The sequence below is a fragment of the Amblyomma americanum genome, chromosome 10, assembly GCF_052857255.1.
Source record: "Amblyomma americanum isolate KBUSLIRL-KWMA chromosome 10, ASM5285725v1, whole genome shotgun sequence".
Taxonomy (NCBI): domain Eukaryota; kingdom Metazoa; phylum Arthropoda; class Arachnida; order Ixodida; family Ixodidae; genus Amblyomma; species Amblyomma americanum.
The window spans coordinates 94,662,964-94,681,497 of NC_135506.1; the positions used below are offsets into that span (position 1 = coordinate 94,662,964).

Genomic DNA, 18,534 nt, shown 5'->3' on the forward strand with positions numbered 1-18,534 from the left:
ATAGATTACTTCCTTGCCGCACTCAACGAATATTTTTTTTTATGGGCGATTTCGCTTGGCGGTTTTCGTTCTTCGGTGTTGAGTTTTTCCGCGCATGCCGATAAGTTTTCTCCAGGAAGAAAAGACTACCGGGATATTCTGCTTGCCTGCTATCTTCTTAAGGCCGTGTGAGACATTGTGAATGTTGGGTATAACGATCTGCCGCACATTTTCCTTGGAGGTTTCCTTTTTCGAGCTCTTAAAGGTTAATCTTCGTAGCAGCTTTACTGCGACTGAAATCAGTAAGGCGTCCGGATAGCCGCTTTCCTTGAGCCTTGGAACTTGAACGTCAAGACTTCTTTGCAGCATTTGTGCGCTGGACTTTTTTGTGGCCTGCAGCATGCCGGATAATGCTATCGATATCTTGATGAGCGTCGAATGGCCACAGCCGTATCGTAGGATCGCTATCTCCTTTGGTTCTGTATTGCCAGCAGGTGCGCCGGCCGCTTTTCGTCATCTCCAGATCCAGGAATCTTATTGATGCGTCGGGCAGTTCTTGCGTGAGTTCATGCGGCAGTTCATCCGGCAAAGGCGCGCTGGAAAGCCTGTATACTTGGTTCTGTGTCCAGCTTCCCCGGTTTTTCCACGGGATGCATAACAGAAAATCATCTAATCATCTGAAGCATCCTATTGTTCCCTTGTCTTCTAAGACAGGTTTTCGGCTCCTATTGCCTTTTGCCATGTACAGGTCGGACAGCACAGGAGCCAGGCACGAACCTATAGAATTCCCTGCTCGCTGAAAATAGAATTTCGACTACTGATCCGGAGTTCCCGGGTTCGAACCCGACCGCGGCGACTGCGTTTTTATGGAGGAAAAACACTAAGGCGCCCGTGTGCTGTGCGATGTCAGTGCACGTTAAAGATCCCCAGGTGGTCGAAATTATTCCGGAGCCCTCCACTACGGCACCTCTTCTTTCTTCTTTCAATCCCTCCTTTATTCCTTCCCTTACGGCGCGGTTCAGGTGTCCAACGATATATGAGACAGATACTGCGCCATTTCCTTTCCCCAAAAAAGCAATTATTATTATTATTCCAGTGAACGTACAGGGAATCCTGGTAAGTCGATACAAGTTCCAGGAAGCCTTCGCCACTTGCCCCGCACATGTTTTGGAATCTTGTGGGACCGAAGCTCTCAATTGCTTCTGCTACGGCTGTCGGAGCTCCGGACTTTAAAATGCTGTAATACATGTCCTTTACGTCTACTGACAGGCATGTTACTGGTGGGCCTTCCTGTATAATTGAGGTGATTTCTTCCGAGCCTGAAACCTTGAACGGGTCTCCTATCTTCAATTTTTATAGGTGTGGCTGAAGACACCTTACGACTTGTTGCTGCCAGGTTCCCTTGTCCTCTAGGATGAGTCGGAACGGGCTGATAAAGCAAAGGTCAAGGCAAACCAAACTCTTGAAAAAGATGCAAGCCTCACCTGGACGACACCACCATACTAGGTCACACGAATCCAGAAACTGAAAGGAAAATTATCGAAGCCTTCAAGATCAGGGCTATTGGAACAGGAAACTTCATCAGCACACCATCACTAGCCCTAGAAGATAGCGAGAAAGAACGGTTGAGGTCACAGGCCATACTACAGATAGGAAGTCAAAGGAGGTTTTTTGGATGCAATTTGTTCATTTCTTTCTTCACTGTTCCATGTCATCTTGTTCTGTAAAAAAGCACCACACCATTTTAAATAAATCAGTTGAAAGTACGCTCTTCGTCTGTCTGTGTTCACGTCATCCTGTACCACTTAGCGCGATTTCCTGAGTATGAAAGACTAACTAGCACCCGCTCTTGCTTTGAGGTAAAATTGGCGGTGGTTTAGCTCTGGTTAAGCCTGGAGTGACGCGATAGCTACAGCTGGCTGAGAGGAACTTGGTCACTTGATCAACCACGTGACGAACCACGTGATCAGCCACGGCGACGCGCCGCCGGCAGCTGCTCCGCACCACGTGACCAACCACGTGACAGCGTGGCGGCGCAGCCACAGGGTGGTGGCTGGGAGGTGCATTTGCACCCGCGAGTGATCGGTGACAGGCTTGCGGACGCAGACAGCGGCGCAAAGCTAAGGAAACAACGAAGAATAGCTAGCGCTGTGAAAGGAACGCCCTCTCTAGAGATTTCACCACCGGAATGAACCCGCCGCGGTGGCTCAGTGGTTAGAGCGCTCGGCTACTGATCCGGAGTTCCTGAGTTCGAACCCGACCGCGGCGGCTGCGCCTTTATGGAGGCAAAACGCTAAGGCACCCGTTTGCTTTGCGATGTCAGTGCACGTTAAAGATCACCAGGCGGTCATAATTATTCTGGAGCCCTCCACTACGGCACCTCTTTCTTCCTTTCTTCTCTCACTCCTTCTTTTAGCACTTCCCTTACGGCGCGGTTCAGGTGTCCACCGAGACACGTGAGACAGTTGCCGCATATTTTCCTCTCCTCAAAAATCAATTCTCCAAATGTGAAAACAAGTTCGTCCTTTCCATTCACTCTGTATTCAGTACACAACTGTTCTCTAGAAAGGTGCACTGGCGTGATGAGTCTCCGACAGTTCTACTTTAATTTCAGGTGTTCGCTCCCTCAGGCTTTCACTATAAGGCATTTGTGCGCAGACGCACTAACGCTACTCATCCAATGGCTTCACAGGAATGCCCCCAACGCCCAGTGCTGGTGGCGTAATATGCTAGCGGGTTCGGTGGTTAAAGGAAAGGTTGGAGACTGGAGGCCTCCCGGGAACGGCCTCTTTTGCCCCACCCTTTAACCATACTGCCGATCCTCCCCTTTATCGTTTCCCTGCGCTGATTTGAATCCCGGGTTTTAAGCAGGACACAACACGATCACAGGAGCATTGCAGTGAAGGACCTGTCGCCCCCAGACATTGTTCTGACTTGGACGTAGTAGTGAAATCTCAGTGCACTACGCGGAGTAAATCAATTCAAATTGTAAATTGTTGGCTTCATAGTCCAGAGGCGACACACCGACAGCCGCATACATTGCTCCGTGGTTATGGCACTCGGCTCCTGACTCGAAAGACGTGGGTTTGAAGCCGGCTCCGCCGGTCGCATTTCGATGGATACGAAATGCTAGAGGCCCGTGTATGCGCAATATAAGCAATCGTTAAAGAACCCCAGGTGGTCGAAATTATCCGGAGCCCTTCGCTACGGCGTCCCTCATAGCCTGAGTCACTTTGGGACGTTAGACTCCATAAAACTAAAATTAAGAAGCGACACACCAGCTAGGAGGAGCGCCGTGGTAACGTAGACCACGCAGTGTTCATTAAGGTGTTCTGTCATTGTTTTTCACATTAGCTCTTCTGGCCGGGACCTCCATACAAACACGCTGCTTGCAATAATTTCCCTGGCCTTTTCGCGTCAGAGTCGAGTTTTCTCAATGTGCTCTGACCCCACGGTAGAACTCGCGTGCCTTTTCGAAATGGGTCTACCCGGGCTGCGCAGTATTTTTTTAGAAATTCGGTAGGTAGGCATCCAAGTTTAAACACCGAGAGGCTAAGACAACTCTGGCGGAGCGATCCGCTTGGCCGATCCAGCTGAACTCATTTCTTGGCAGTGATATTCAACAGAAAAGGCACTTTTTCCTGACTACCCAAGTGTCAGAATAGTAGCAGAAGGATAGAGCAAAACCTCTTGCAAAACTAGTTCGTGCTTAAATTTTAAGCAAGACAGTACTGAAAAGCAGTCTTCTTGTGCTCTCCATTTCTCTCTTCTTTTGTTTGGGTTAGCACAAGGCGTTGGCAGTATTGCAAGCTTGTGATTGGCTGGTCATGTTGGTTCGTTGTGCCTTAAGACTGGCAGCATTGGCCGGACTCCAGAAACGAAAGAAAAGGGCAGCGAGTTCACAACCGCGGCTCGGAAACAAGAATTGAGAGTGCGAAATACACGTAAACAAACGACATGCTTGGAGGTATGCGTTTAGCGCGCCGCGCATGATGGTGGTTGTGTGCGCCTCTCGGTGAACAGGGAACGTTCTCCAGATCAACCGGCGGCGTAATCGGTGCTGTTGTATATCCCCATCGGAAACTCCCCATTCCCTCTCCAGTGAGAATGTAATGCCGGCGATCTGGACCACAAAGTATCTATAGACCCGGGGGAAAGTGCTGTCGTGGGATGTGCGGCACAACTATCGCCACTACCTTTTGGCCATGGGTGACGGCCGAAACTTGTGGTAGTTCTACGCATCCCTCACTACTAGACAAGCCAGCGTAGCTACCGCCTTCGTAAGGCTCAATTAAATTTCCCATTGCGTTGACTACCGACTGTTTCCAGCAAAAACAGGGTATGAATCCCGCCGAAACCTGCACACGTGCCCGCGATGGGCATTCAAAGCAATTCTCGCCCGCGCAGGACGCGTACCTCACCGTCATGGAGTACATCTGCGGCGCGGACCTGTTCCGTGTGGTGGAGAAGGCCGTGTACCTCAACACCGAGCAAGTGCGCATCGTGATGGCCCAGCTCATCCTGGCCCTGGAACACATGCACCTGCGAGGCCTCATCCACCGGGATATCAAGGTGTCGAAGTGAGTGCCTGCACTGCCGCACTCTCGGACCAGGCTTTACACGCCAGCTGCCCGTGCTTTGTCATTGTGCCATTTTCTCTCTCCTTCTCTAACGAGTCCCTCGCACTTTCCCCTTCAGCTGACATCTCCGTAGACGTTGGCCTCGTTGTGAGTCATCATCATCATCATCATCATCAGCCTTACTACACCCACTGCAGGGCAAAGGCCTCTCCCATGTCTCTCCAATTAACCCTATCCTTTGCCGCTGCATCCAGCCTTTGCCTGCAAACTTCTTAATCTCATCCGCCCACCTAACCATCTGCCGCCCCCTGCTACGCTTACTTTCTCTTGGAATCCACTCCGTTACCCTTAAGGACCAGCGGTTATCTTGACTTCGCATTACATGCCCTGCCCAAGCCCATTTCTTTCTCTTGATTTCGACTAGGATGTCATTAACCCGTGTTTGTTCCCTCACCCACTCTGTCCGCTTCCGATCTCTTAACGTTACACCTATCATTTTTCTTTCCATGGCTCGCTGCGTTGTCCTTAACTTAAGCTGAACTCTTTTTGTTAGCCTCCACGTTTCTGCCCCGTAGGTGAGTAACGGTAAGATTATGCTGTTGTACACTTTCCTCTTGAGGGAAATTGGTAAACTGCCGCTCATGATCTGCGAAAATTTGCCATATGCGCTCCACCCCATTCTTATCCTTCTAGTTATCTCCCTCTCATGATCCGGATCAGCTGTCACTACCTGCCCTAAGTAGACGTATACCGTCACAATATCTAGGCTCTCGCTGCCAATTGTGAACTGTTGTTCCCTTGCTAGGCTGTTGAACATTACCTTGGTTTTCTGCATGTTAATTTTTAGACCCATCGATCTGCTCTGCCTGTCTAACTCATTGATCATAATTTGCATTTCACCTAATGAGTGACTCAGCAAGGCAATGTCATCCGCAAATCGCAGAATATTTAGGTATTCTCCATTTATTCTTATTCCCAACGGTTCCCAATTCAGGCCTCGAAATACCTCCTGTAAACATGCGGTGAACAGCATTGGCGAGATCGTGTCTCCTTGCCTGACGCCCTTCCTTATTGGAATTTTATTGCTGACTTTATGGAGGACTATAGTAGCTGTGCAGTTGCTATATATATCTTCCAGTATTTTGACATAAGGCTCTTCTACCCCCTGATTACGCAATGCCTGTATGACTGCTGAGGTTTCCACTGAGTCGAATGCTTTCTCGTAATCAATGAAAGCTATATATAGAGGTTGGTTATATTCTGCGCATTTCTCTATCACCTGATTGATAGTGTGAATATGATCTATTGTGGAATATCCCTTACGAAAGCCTCCCTGATCATTTGGTTGATGAAAGTCTAACGTTGCCCTGACTCTATTGGCGATTACCTTAGTAAATACTTTGTAGGCAACGGATAGTAAGCTGATCGGCCTGTAATTTTTGAAGTTCTTGGCGTCTCCCTTCTTATGAATTAAGATAATGTTTGCATTCTTCCAAGCTTCTGGTACAGTCGAGGTCATAAGGCATTGCGTATACAGGGTGGCGTTTTTCTAGCACGATGTCCCCTCCATCCTTCAACAGATCTGCTGTTATCTGATCCTCCCCAGCTACTTTTTCCCTTTTCATTGCTTCTAAGGCTTTCTTTACTTCATCTTTCGTTACTGGCGGGATGACGCATTGCTGTGCACTGCTGTCTTTCTCATTAACGCTCTGATTACATTGGCTACTGTACAGGTCTCTGTAGAACTCTTCGGCTACGTTAACTGTTTTATCCATATTGCTAATGACATTGCCCTGCTTGTCTCTTAAAGCATACATCTGGTTTTTACCTATGCCTAGTTTCCTCTTCACTGTTTTTAGGCTACCTCTGTTCTTTATAGCATGCTCGATTCTCTCCATATTAAACTTCCTTATGTCGGCTACCTTGCGCTTGTTTAGTAACTTTGATAGCTCCGTTAGTTCTATTCTATCGGTAGGGTTAGATGCCCTCATGTTTTGGCGCTTCTTAATCAGATCTTTCGTCACCTGAGATAACTTCCCCGGTATCTTTTCGAACTGTCCTACCATGTTTTGGCGCTTCTTAATCAGATCTTTCGTCCCTACAACGTACCTTTCCGAGGACGGCCACATCCTGAATGATGCCAGGTTTAGCGCATAGAATGAAGTCGATTTCATTTTTAATCTCACCATTTGGGCTCTTCCAGGTCCACTTCCTGTTTTCTCGTTTGCGGAAGAAGGTATTCATGATCTGCAAATTACTTCTATCCGCGAATTCGACCAATAACTCTCCCTTGCTATTTCTAGAGCCTATCCCATAGTCACCTACCGCGTGGTCGTCAGCATGCTTCTTGCCCACCTTTGCATTTAAGTCGCCCATCAGTACAGTGCACTGCGATTTTACTTTATTCATTGCCGATTCTACGTCCTCATAGAAACTTTCAACGGTCTGGTCATCATGGCTGGATGTGGGTGCGTAGGCCTGCACCACTTTCAGCTTGTACCTCCTATTCAGCCTAATTACTATAGCTGCTACCCTCTCGTTAATACTGTAGAGCTCCTCTACGTTGCCAGCTATATCCTTATTAATGAGGAATCCCAGACCTAGTTCTCATCTATCCTCTAACCCGCGACAGCAAAGTATGTGTCCGTCTTTTAGTACTGTATACGCCTCACCTGTCCTCCTAACTTCGCTAAGCCCTATCACATCCCATTTAATTCCCGCTAGTTCCTCAAACAGCACTGCTAGGCTGGCCTCACTAGCTGAACTTCTAGCGTTAAACGTTGCCAGGTCCAGATTCCAATGGCGGCCTGTCCGGAGCCAGAGATTCTTAGCACCCTCCGATGCGTCACAGGTCTGACCGCCGCCGTGGTCAGTTGCTCTGCAGCCGCTGGGGACTGAGGGCCGAGGGTTAATTGGTTTGATCATAGAAGGTTGTGGCCAAGTACTACACCAGGGTGGCCAAATCCTGCTCTGGTGAGAGAGTGCGTTGTCGGTTCTGGTCACCGAGAACAGGCCGCACTTCAGGTGTGGTTATGCAATTCTATCGACACGCGGATTTTTTTTTTTAAACCCGGTGGAGAATTGCGCGGCACCAGGATTTGAGCCCCGGTCCTCTTGCACGCGAGGCGGATGTTCTACCTCTACGCCATCGCTGCATTGCGTTGTGAATAACGCAATGTAAGGCTCTGCAAGAAATGTGTCGCTGTTTTCGATGCACGACTCTAAGAGTTTGTATGGTCACGGTTGGCCCGGGGTCTTCACAACTGCAATTGCATCGTCATTACATGTTGCCCGACCCTGACTCTCTTAAACTCGGTAGTGTAACTCATTTCACAAAAGATATCGAATTATGAGCATCGTATAATGGCAAGTTCTAAGTTTTTTAAGGGCTGCTGTGCAATACCAAGTCCAGCTTTCTCGAACATCACTTTTAATTGAGAGGAAACTGTTGAATAATAAGGATAGTGTTATGAATTAATTGAAAGTTACGGTCTGATCTTCCGATGTGTAACAAATTCTTGCTTCTAAAGTTTGCCCTGCGTTCGCACTGAGTAGCATTTCGTCATAGGAAACCAATGGAGTATGTTTTTACTATAAATATTAGTTAGCTGTGGAATATTATAAGACACTGTAATGAAAATATTGATGGCAATGTCCAATATTCCGATGCGTAACAAAGTCTTACTTTTAAAGTTTGGTCTGCGCTCGGACTGAGTAGTTGACTGCCATAGAAAAGCAGTCGGGTGCGTTTTTGATAATAAATAGCAGAAGAATAAAAGCGCCCCGAAAGGGGTCTATCTGCGGATATATTGATTGTTAAGGTGAAATAGTAGAACATGCCAAAAATTTGTATTCATTAACAACTTTCCGTTGAAAAAATGCCCTTGTCCAGAATTTCAAAGCATGTGATGCAAAACAACTTCACAGCGCGGCTCTTAAGTAGCGCTGATCGTAGCACTGATCGCAAGCCGTATTGGCATAATTTATCGCTCTATAGTCTTAAGAGCACTGCGCAACGCCTGCTCGAAATCATACACTCGGCGAGACGGCGGTCGCAGTCTTCCTACCTTTTCACCCCGCCAAAGGGTGTGAACCTGTTGTTTCAGCAGCCGACTAGTGCTAAGTTGGGGTTCTGCAAGTACTAAATAATAGTAAGAAGCCGTTTCGTTTTTGTTTTTTACAGCATGCTCATTATACCCGGGGGAAGAGTGAAGGTTATCGACTTCGACACGAACAAAGTTTGCATCGGGCACTGTAAGTACCCGATGACCATCTAACTGTCCTCAGTATTCAGAAGATTTAACGACGAGCACAGGGCCGTACTTGTGCACCGCTGCGAAAGTTTCGAAGTCTGCGTGTGTATAGCAGTACCGACAATTTTCAAGCGCCGCTGTTGACCTAAAGGTCAACAGCGGCGAATTATATATTAGGCCTCAATATAGGTATTATATTGAGAGAGTAGAATCGAATGATGGGGGGAGGGTGTTAAGATACCATGACTGCTCACCACCTTGCAGAGCTGTCACACTTACTTAAAGCTGAGCAATGGGCAACAAATTTGGGTCTGCGAAGTTTGAGGAGCGCTCTCATGTTTGTTTGGCAAAGAGGCCTATCAGTGTGGTCCACAAAACGCATTCGACTGGATTGGATTGCCTATAAAATGAATCCTGCATGTTCTTGCGCCGTAGTTAGCGCACTCCATGACCATGTGTGGACTGGCGAAGGGATTGTCTTGAGGAAGTGGGAGGGGCCACGCGGGGTGGAAGAAGTGGCGCTATGATATATGCACATTTATGAAGGATCGTCCACTGTCCGAGCGCTATCAACCACTGTCCGCTTTACCACCCTCATATGTGAAGATGCGGCACAGAAACGCAATTAGCATGCGCCGATGCTCCGTCTTGCCTTTATATTTTCATTTATGTGTAAGAAAGTTGTGTACTAACCTTCTTTGCTCCCCTATAGAATCACTGGATCAATAAACTAACGAATGAGCCAACCGTTCGCGCAGACTCCAAGCGCGTGTGCAAGGGCTACTTCAACAAGACGTCTCTGGAGTTCCGCGACGGCGAGTGTGCCGGTACGGTGCCCTACATGGCACCCGAGATCATCAAGCACCGGCCTTACGGCCGCGCGGTGGACTGGTGGTCGGCGGGGGCCACCTTCTACAAGATGATGACGGGCCGGGTGCCCTTCCGCGGGGAGACGCCCGACGCGCTCAAGGACAAGATCTGCAACCAGCCGCTCAAGTGGCCCAAGGTCGAGGACCACCCGCACTCGGCCACGCCCGAGGCGAAGGACATGGTGTTCAAAATGCTCAAGAAGAACCCCGTCGAGCGGCTGGGTTCCAGCAGCTACGCCGAGATCCGGGGACACCCGTTCTTCGCGGGCTTCAACTGGAAGCGGCTCTCCTCGACGCAGAACCTCGTCGACATCCCCGCCATCGGCGAATGCATGAAACACCGCAAGGACACTAGCAAGGGATCCGAACGGCTTAGTGAGTACCACTACTAACGCATTTGACGCCGCTGTTGTTTCCCTTGTGATGTTACTCCACTTAATGGGGAGTGCTCCTTTAATTGAAAGATGTGTATAGGTTTGAATGGCCCAGCAGAGAGCAGTATACGGCACATTTGGTTTGGCTTTATAGGATTAACGTCCCAACGCGAGCCAGGTTGCGAGGGGCACCGTAGTGGAGTGCTGCTATTAGTTTCGACCACGTGGGATACTTTAACGTGCACTGGCATCGCGGAGTACACGGGCCTATAGCATTTCGCCTCCATCGAAATGCGACCGCCGCGGGCGGGATCGAACCCGCTAGTTTCGTGTATTAGGCGTTGTCAGTGAACGTTAAACAATCCGAAATGGGCGAAATTATCAGCAGCCCTCCACTACAGCGCCCCTCATAGCCTGGCTCGCTTTGGGGCATTAATCCTGTAAATGCAAGCCAAATGCGCCATAATCCTATTCGCTGGCCCATTCAAACGTATACAATTGTTTCAATACGTTTACGCCGGAAAGCGAGCGTCTAGAAAGCAGTTCGCGTTGTGCACTACATGCTGCCCTGCAAGGACTCCCGCCAGGTCTGACATCCCGAATCGTGGACCGTTCCTCCTCCACAGCATGTGCCTCACGCAAGTACGGTTTACGCAGCTAGCTCTTAGTGGAAGGTGTCCGGCGACTTCGTCGCGTGTTGCCCACTCTCGAGAGTTGAAGTATCAACTAAATATAGTGTCTTACCGGGCAGGTGGCAAATGCCACTCGTGGTAGCGGATTGGAAACAAATTGGAGGGGACACTTAGGCTCCGCTTTAAGGCTACGACGCGGCAGCGTCATGGGTTAATTCCCATATCTGCAGGTCATTCTGTACTTCACATTCATAGATCCCTGGGAGTCCTCATATCCTTCCTGGCGCAGTGGTGCAGCTGTTAAACAACGCTCCACTGCACTGCGATTGTAGATGCTACCGGCGGTGCGCCTTGCGCGGCCCAGGTTGCTCTTCCCGAGCGCCCAGTCATTAACTTAACTGCCACCTGCCACGGTGGGCAGTTTGTTCACTGTCCGGTGGGCAGGTTGTGATGACGCCGCAAGGTCACGTGACCTAAGTGGCCCACCTGCCTCCTAGGTCGTTCTCTGTAGGAACCACCTGGCTGAGTCATGTCCGTGATTTTTCGCTCATAACGCAGACGCCGACAACGTCGACACTGGATTTCCTGGCGAACGAGTCATCTAATGCTATCGCGATAAAAGAACTAATAAATTTAGCCTCACTCGCCACGCGGCGTTACGCCGTGGTAATTCGTTATGTTCCTGTGAAAATATGCTCGACATTTAGGCCATCAACGAGTTCAAGCGGTGTTTAACAGCTCTGTGGCGAATGCGATCGAAAATTCAGGCACCGACCTCGCTAGAGACTCGGTCCGAAGTGTGCCCTCACAAAGCTCAAGGCATACAGCGCAGGTCCAGACCCTGCCAGGGAAGGGTAGACGGAACACAAAATGGAACACGATGCTGAGTTTTCTGCTCGAGAGGCATAAGCTTCCAGGCGAAGACGACAAGCGACTTGTAATAAGCGCCTACGCGTGCGTTTTAGCGACAGTTCAACGCACGCTATTTGGCTTTTGTCTACCGTATGTGACAGACTTTCGTTCATGAAGGCAGCAATCATCAAAGATCATTCATCTTTTCTGTGGTTATTAAAATAGCTTGTATATCATAACAAGCAGCCTAGATCACTATAACAACTGCCTCTGAACATTTCGGCTTCAAATGATCGTCGCGCCTGTGAATATTTGACCGTTGTTGTGTATCAATGTAACTTCCCTGCTTAAATCAAAGCGCTGTGACCTACACGTGTTCCTGTGGTCAGGGCGTCAGAAATTTTGACGAAGCTTCTGACGTATAAGGATCTTCGTTGCCAGAACTGTCGTTTTCAAAAATGTTTTTCTGTCTTCTGTGGGAAGAGCACATCTAAAAGATGGTGTACTGAAATAAATGGTAGGAATAACAAACTCCAAGCGCCATCTGAATTCAGTGCCGTCCGCAGCTGCGAGAACGAGCTTGTAACCTTCTGGGCAGTATATTGCTACTTGCCCTGCACCATAGCCGAACTATTTTAAAAAATTCCTATTTAGACCAATAATCCGGGAGCCTTTATAATAAAGTCATTATGTTTATACGTCAGGTAACGGTCTTCATTCCCAAACCTTGGTCGCCAGCGCACTTTCCACGGCACAAATCAAGGAGCAATCGATGCCTTTAGATAGCAAGTTTCGTGCGGCACAGCGACTAAATTTTGCATGACATTTTGTATCAAAATTCCGCTTATTCGAACCGACTACCTCCGCGGCACCTGAACTCCAGACTAATTTTGTCTTAACTTTTTCCAGTCCCTATCCGAATCCGAATCATTAAGACCACCTAGACCGGCTTCGGAGCCGCTTATTTTTTACCGTTCGATGCCAGAACATTCGTTAACGCAAGATAAAATATTATATGGGCTGTGAGGAAATAAGGCGTGCCTGCACATTCAGTTGTAAGTTATGTACAGCGCTAAGTGGGCAGAAAATTCGAGGTCTGTTCACTTTTCTCCTTGCCGCCAAAATACCAGGCACAGGGAAGTAAGCTCCAGGCTGAAGTGCGGTTATAACTGACGCAGCTTGAAAATGAATTGTTCGCTACGAGCGTCAGATTCTGAACAAAAAGAAAACAAAAAAGCAGAGTTTGCAGCCCGTTGTCTGGTGTGCCTTATAGAGTAGTCTATAGAAAAAGCTCTGCTGCCTTTCCATATATATATCTCGCTTTTTTTCTATCCAGCCTATAGACTGTCTAATAGGCAGATTGTACTAAAGGTGTATGACCATAAATCTATGGATTGTGTATACACTGTTGGATTTCTATATTTTGTAGACAGGTCTATACAGTTCGTTTGTAGAGAGAAAACAGTCTATAGACTTTATTGACAAAAGTCTATGCAAAGTCAATAGACTCTCCAAAAAGAAATTTTGCGATGGTTTTCGACACATAGGAATCGATCTGGGTACCCAGAAGAAGACGAATACATTAGCTGCCTTAATCAAACATTTAGCAGCCCCAACACACAATATACGGCTCAAAATAACGCTTTTGTGCCTGCCGCGACTTCGTTATATAAAGAACTGCGAGAGTTGAAACAGTGCCCTGCCAGACGTCGACAACGCGCCGCCAAGACCCTAAACCAATACGCCCGCGATGGCGGTAAGATCACGTGACCAAATATGGCGCCGCACATACTGTCGCATTACAGTCGCGCAGTAAAGCGCCTATATGCGCCGAATCACTAATGAAAAAAGAGAACGTAAAAATTTGTTACAAATTTCCTGTGGTGTGCATGTAGCCATTTCCTTAATCACACACTGCACTTGCAGTTAGTCACGAAGGTCCGAGAAGGATAGAGAGAGAGAAATAAAGGACGACGAGAAAGGGCTTCCTTTGCTGGAACCGTCTAATCTGAATGGCATGAACACAATCTTTCAGTTGTCATAAGAAGCTTGTTATTCACAGGTGCATTTGGGCTACATTTACAGCTTCATTTCCAGAAACAGCTTTAACAGGACCGAATCACTTTTGCACTGCTCCAACTTCTCCAGCTTGTGAAACAATCGGACGTTATATACATTCATATTGTTGTAATCTTGAATTGCTTACAATCTCGACACCGATCGTAGCCTGTATGTGAGGCATTGCCTGACTGCATGATTTAGTTGACGCGATGATTCTTGTGCGTGTGGCTTGCAATGTATGGCATAGGAAGGGAGTCCTCAATCATGTCTTGTGAGCTATAACTGCTGGGTTCCATATACGCAAGCACTGCACACATTCTGCGCTGCAGAGGTTTAAAAATATTGATCCGGTACACATATTTCATGGACTGCGGAGCGTAGTTCTTTCACACACTGCAATGATGCCGTACGTCTCAGGCATCTTGCAGCAAACCTGAATCAAGGCTGTACGCATGAGGACACAGATGTATTCGGTTCTGGCTAGAGCGGAGCCCGCCCAATTTATATGTTCTGCCTAGTCAGGTAAATTCACCCGCAAATTCGAGCAACCAATCTATTTTTGATTGGCAAAGCCATAGGCTTCGTGCATGAATAACATGAGATCGCAGAATCCAGTTTAATTTGCTTTCAATCGCGCACTAGAACCTCAGATCACGATCGTTTAATCACGGCTGATAATCCGTTCAATGAAACCACAATTTCGTGTTTAGTGAAAGCAATATCGAGACTGAGCTACTGCAGCAGGTACTTGTTCAGACAATAACCTGTCCATTAAAACTTAGCTCAGTGGTTTGCGTGGCAATATTATGGCTTTAGACAACGCGTGAGTACAGCTAATTAACATTTACATTCTATGTAGAAGAAACGTTCTCCCTCTTTTAAACGGGATTCGCGAAATTGAGTATGTAGTGATTTTTTTCTACATGCTCCAGCCTTACGAAGGACCACAGCAAGATCGACACGCCAAAGGCGCCGATAAGCTGAGATGCCTCCGGTATAGCACTAAAAATGCATTGACAGAAGCGATAATAACGACTGCTCTAACATACATACATTTTCAGAATGTTTCTGTATGTATCCGGGCGCTGGGCAAAGGTTACCGAAGAAAATAGCATTCACGCTTCATTTTGGCTATGCGTGTGCTCCCAGCTGTGAGTGCCACTGCCAACACGAAGAAGAAACCACTATTTAAAGTGGAGGACATGGTGGACGTGGAGGCATCGACCCAGCGGCCACTCTACACCTACTCCTCTCCGAGCTTCAAGAAAATGATCAACTTCGTGAGTCATTTTCACTTCGACATTTCCCATAAGCAGACATTCTCGACAACTACATTTCTTTAACGGGAAGTTGTTTATGAACGCAGTTCTTCGCATATCGCAAGATTGCTTGGTTACAATCAACGTATCCGCACATCGCTCTTAGCGACGCATGTAGTTTTCTGATATTTCTTGTCAAAAACGTTCTCCATTGGTTTTGGTTTTGCAGTCTTAACTGGTCGCTGTAAGCGCAAGGCACACTTTGAAAACAATATTTCGCTAGGCATCCGAAGATTAGAACTTTCCCATCAATACCTTCGTAACAGTAGCTTACAATTTTCCACATCTTTCTCACAATTGCTGACAAAAAGGCATGTCATTGGTTTTCAATGGCAGTCTTAACAAGTCAGTGCGAGCATAGGACAAACTTCAAAGACAATATTTTGCTGCGCATCGGAAAATACCATTGCGATCAATATTTTCATAGACGCAAACACATAGGGACCACTTTTGTTCTCTGCACCTCCTTGAATTCATGATGGTGATATGCTATGCTAGCGAATGCTGGTCGATATTAGCCGAAACGTGTTAATATCGGTTTCACTGTTCAGTCGCAGTGCATGACGGCTCACAGGGGAAGCGCATGCGTTGGCGATGAGGCTGTCTCACTCAGCAGTCTTCGCTATGCCACGAAGGGAACCCTGATTCTGGCCTGATGTTAATTTGGCATTGTGATCACGAGTCGTCGTTGTAGCGGCCCTTGTCAGTCGAAAACGCCCCTCTCTTCACGGTGCGTGTTAGTGGAAACAAGCTCGGTGTACGTGCCGTGTAACGTGAGACCCTAATCCCTCGACTTTTGCAGAACAATATTTCCCTCATAACACATGAACAATGTAAATTTCTGATCAATAACACCACAAGTGCCAATGATTCTTTCGTCTATGTCGGCGTCATGGCAAGCTTCGCGGTTATTCCCACAGCTCAAGCGTCACTAAGCTCGCACATTCTGCTGGAAGCAAGGTGAAAGAGAGGAAAATTACTGTTACTTCGCTGAACAAACTTCAAATCACCCACCTAACACAGCAACCCAGCTCCCAGCACTGCTGAGGACATACAGCAGATGATTCGGTGTTCGGCTCAGCCGGTTTATGTCGTCAGCAATTACTACAGCTGCCAGATAAAAAAGCTGTTCGAAAAGAAGCTAGAAAAATCTGTGTTAAAGCTATCTGCTACTAAGATATAGCTGAAACTTCGAGGTTTTGTAATTTGGAACATGAGGAATAAGATGCAATAAACAGTTCATGCTCCAAAATTGTATGACATGACGCCTTTTAGTTTTTTTCCGTGAATACTGTGCGCGGGCTGTAAGGCACATCCTTTATGAACACTAAGTCAAGGAGGGTTCGCTCATTAGTCGTTTGTTGGTTTGCTTTTTTGTTAGAGAAAATCTCAGGGCGATGGCATGCGGGAGGTGCGGGTTCGATTCCCAGTGCCGCCGGGTGCCCACCGGTGATACAATGGGTACAAGCTTTCCCCTGGCCTGGTGCTCGGTCAGTTAGGGCTGATAAGCTTGAAAAATGGGTCTTTGACCCCATTTTGAGTTATCGAAGCATACCTATTGTCATGGCGCTCCTTGGCCAAGACGCCCTTGCGCCATAAAAATCCATCATCATCATGAAATCCCAGTCGAAGCAAATAAGAATACATGGGAATGGGCAGGGCATGTCATGCGAAGGCAAGCTAACAGCTAGTCCTTAATGGTAATGGAGTGGATTTCCAAGAAAAGGCAAGTGCAGTAGAGGCGGAAGAAAGTTAGGTGGACGGATGAGATTAAGAAGTTTGCTGGGAGAGGCTGGCCCCAGCTGGCACAGGACCGGGTTAATTGAAGAGACATGGGAGAGGCCCTTATCCTGCAGTGGGCGTACCCACACTGATGATGATGATTGTGAAGAAGAGAGAAAAGGAGGCTTGATTAAGAATACACTTTTTGAGATACCATACTAGGAAACGACGCCTGCTGAGAGGCTATACTGAGCGGATGTTTGGAACCGCTAATCGTCCTATGAGAGTGACACTTAAGCGCAGATTGAGTGCAGCATCATAAATCAAAATTCAGCTTCAATCAAAAGCAGCAATTATATTGTTTTCATCTTTTTATATGCCACAGAATTAAGACAACGCGAACGTTTCATTTCGTGTATGTATTCTTCACTGCACAGCCAGAGATCTAATGTGCTGCCCAAGGAGCACACCTAAGTGAAAGCATAGTAGCTAATTCACAATAAAAAGTAATCAATGGACGTTATTATTTTTCAACGCTGCTTCTTCGGTCTTGATTCATTTTCGCCCAGCCAATCCTTCCATAAGCAACCGTCGCCTCGTTTGCCTTTCTATGTCCGATCGCAGGCAAAGAAAGCCACCGGTCCCGTGAAGTTGAAGGACGACTTCTTCGACACGAGTGGCGCGGAGACGGAGGAGTTGGACTACAAGAGGCACTCCGACATGGACGTCCATGCGGGCATCAGCGCCTACAGTGGAAGTAAGGGCATCTGGTTTAATCGCGGAAGAGACAAGAAAGCAAGCACTTGTTAGTCTGAGATCAATGGTTTCTCCACTGGTATGAGTGAGAAGCAGACGTTTTATAGTCAGGGAACGTTCAGAGCAAACTGAAGTCGACCTGAATTTATAGATTACCGTGTTTTAATTACACAGGTGCTAACAACAGAGCTTTCATAATCCAGATAAGTTAAAAATTCAATAAGGTGTTGCCACCACTGTCCAACTTTGCGAGTAACTGTCAATACAGCGTTTTTGGCGAGAATCTTCGAGGGGAGGCTACATTGTAATTCCCTACCAAAAGATGATGTCATGAGTTTGAATCAAGTGGCGAAAAAATGGATTTGTGTATCAAATATTCAAAATTAATTCGTTGAAAAATTCTCTGAGAATGACAATAAATTCTTCTACGCCTTGCTGTGTATTTGCCGCTCTAGGTAGCTTAACTCGTATAGCGGCGCCCCGTAACACTATTGGTCCGGGGTTCAAACCCCGGACAAACAAACATAATTTAGTATTTTTTAAACTGCTACAATTTTAAGAACAGCTGCGTAGCTTCCCATTGTAGCCTTCTCCGGTTCCTGCACGAAAATACGTTATACAATTTTCTGAATAGTATACAGCGAAGCCCAATCACGCGTTTATGACATGTGTGCGATATAAAAATAAGATGCTAATAAGTCAATAATTCCTAATATGACTCAACTTTTTTTGTATTTCCCGCTGCCATGCAGAACCCTGCACGAACTGAGCATTCCCAGGAGACGCTGCATGGCCTGTTAAAGTGATCCGTGCAGTCCTTTCCAGAATTCTGAATATTAGCGCTAGCGATGTATTTTCCAAGCATTGTTCATGATAGAGACGTTCGTCTCCCTAGGAACCTATTTCCTACCTGTTTGGACGAACAGCGAAGAACACGGTACACATTTCTCGTTTAGCAGTCAGGTGCCGCTTGGAAAGCTTTTGAGATTCGGTGAACTGTACGTAGCATGAGACGTAGTGGCGGCAAATAGCTTTCAAAAATGAACCCTGGAGCTATTGTCGAGTGTTAATCGTCATCATAAATCTACGTCTCGGATACTGGCTCGCTGGTTGAGTTCTTCTTTAGCCAGGCATTTC

The 18,534-nt window shown here is 47.2% G+C and overlaps 1 protein-coding gene across 1 annotated transcript in view; it reads left to right on the forward strand.

The window, feature by feature from the left end:
- LOC144106265 (microtubule-associated serine/threonine-protein kinase 3-like) overlaps positions 1-18,534 on the forward strand; it is a 41,515-nt gene that overhangs the window by 12,948 nt on the left and 10,033 nt on the right. The window contains exons 6-10 of the mRNA XM_077639028.1: positions 4,387-4,559; positions 8,743-8,813; positions 9,571-10,056; positions 14,750-14,880; positions 17,266-17,398. Of these exons, the coding sequence (XP_077495154.1) occupies positions 4,387-4,559; positions 8,743-8,813; positions 9,571-10,056; positions 14,750-14,880; positions 17,266-17,398 (994 nt within the window). The remainder of the gene's footprint in view (positions 1-4,386; positions 4,560-8,742; positions 8,814-9,570; positions 10,057-14,749; positions 14,881-17,265; positions 17,399-18,534) is intronic.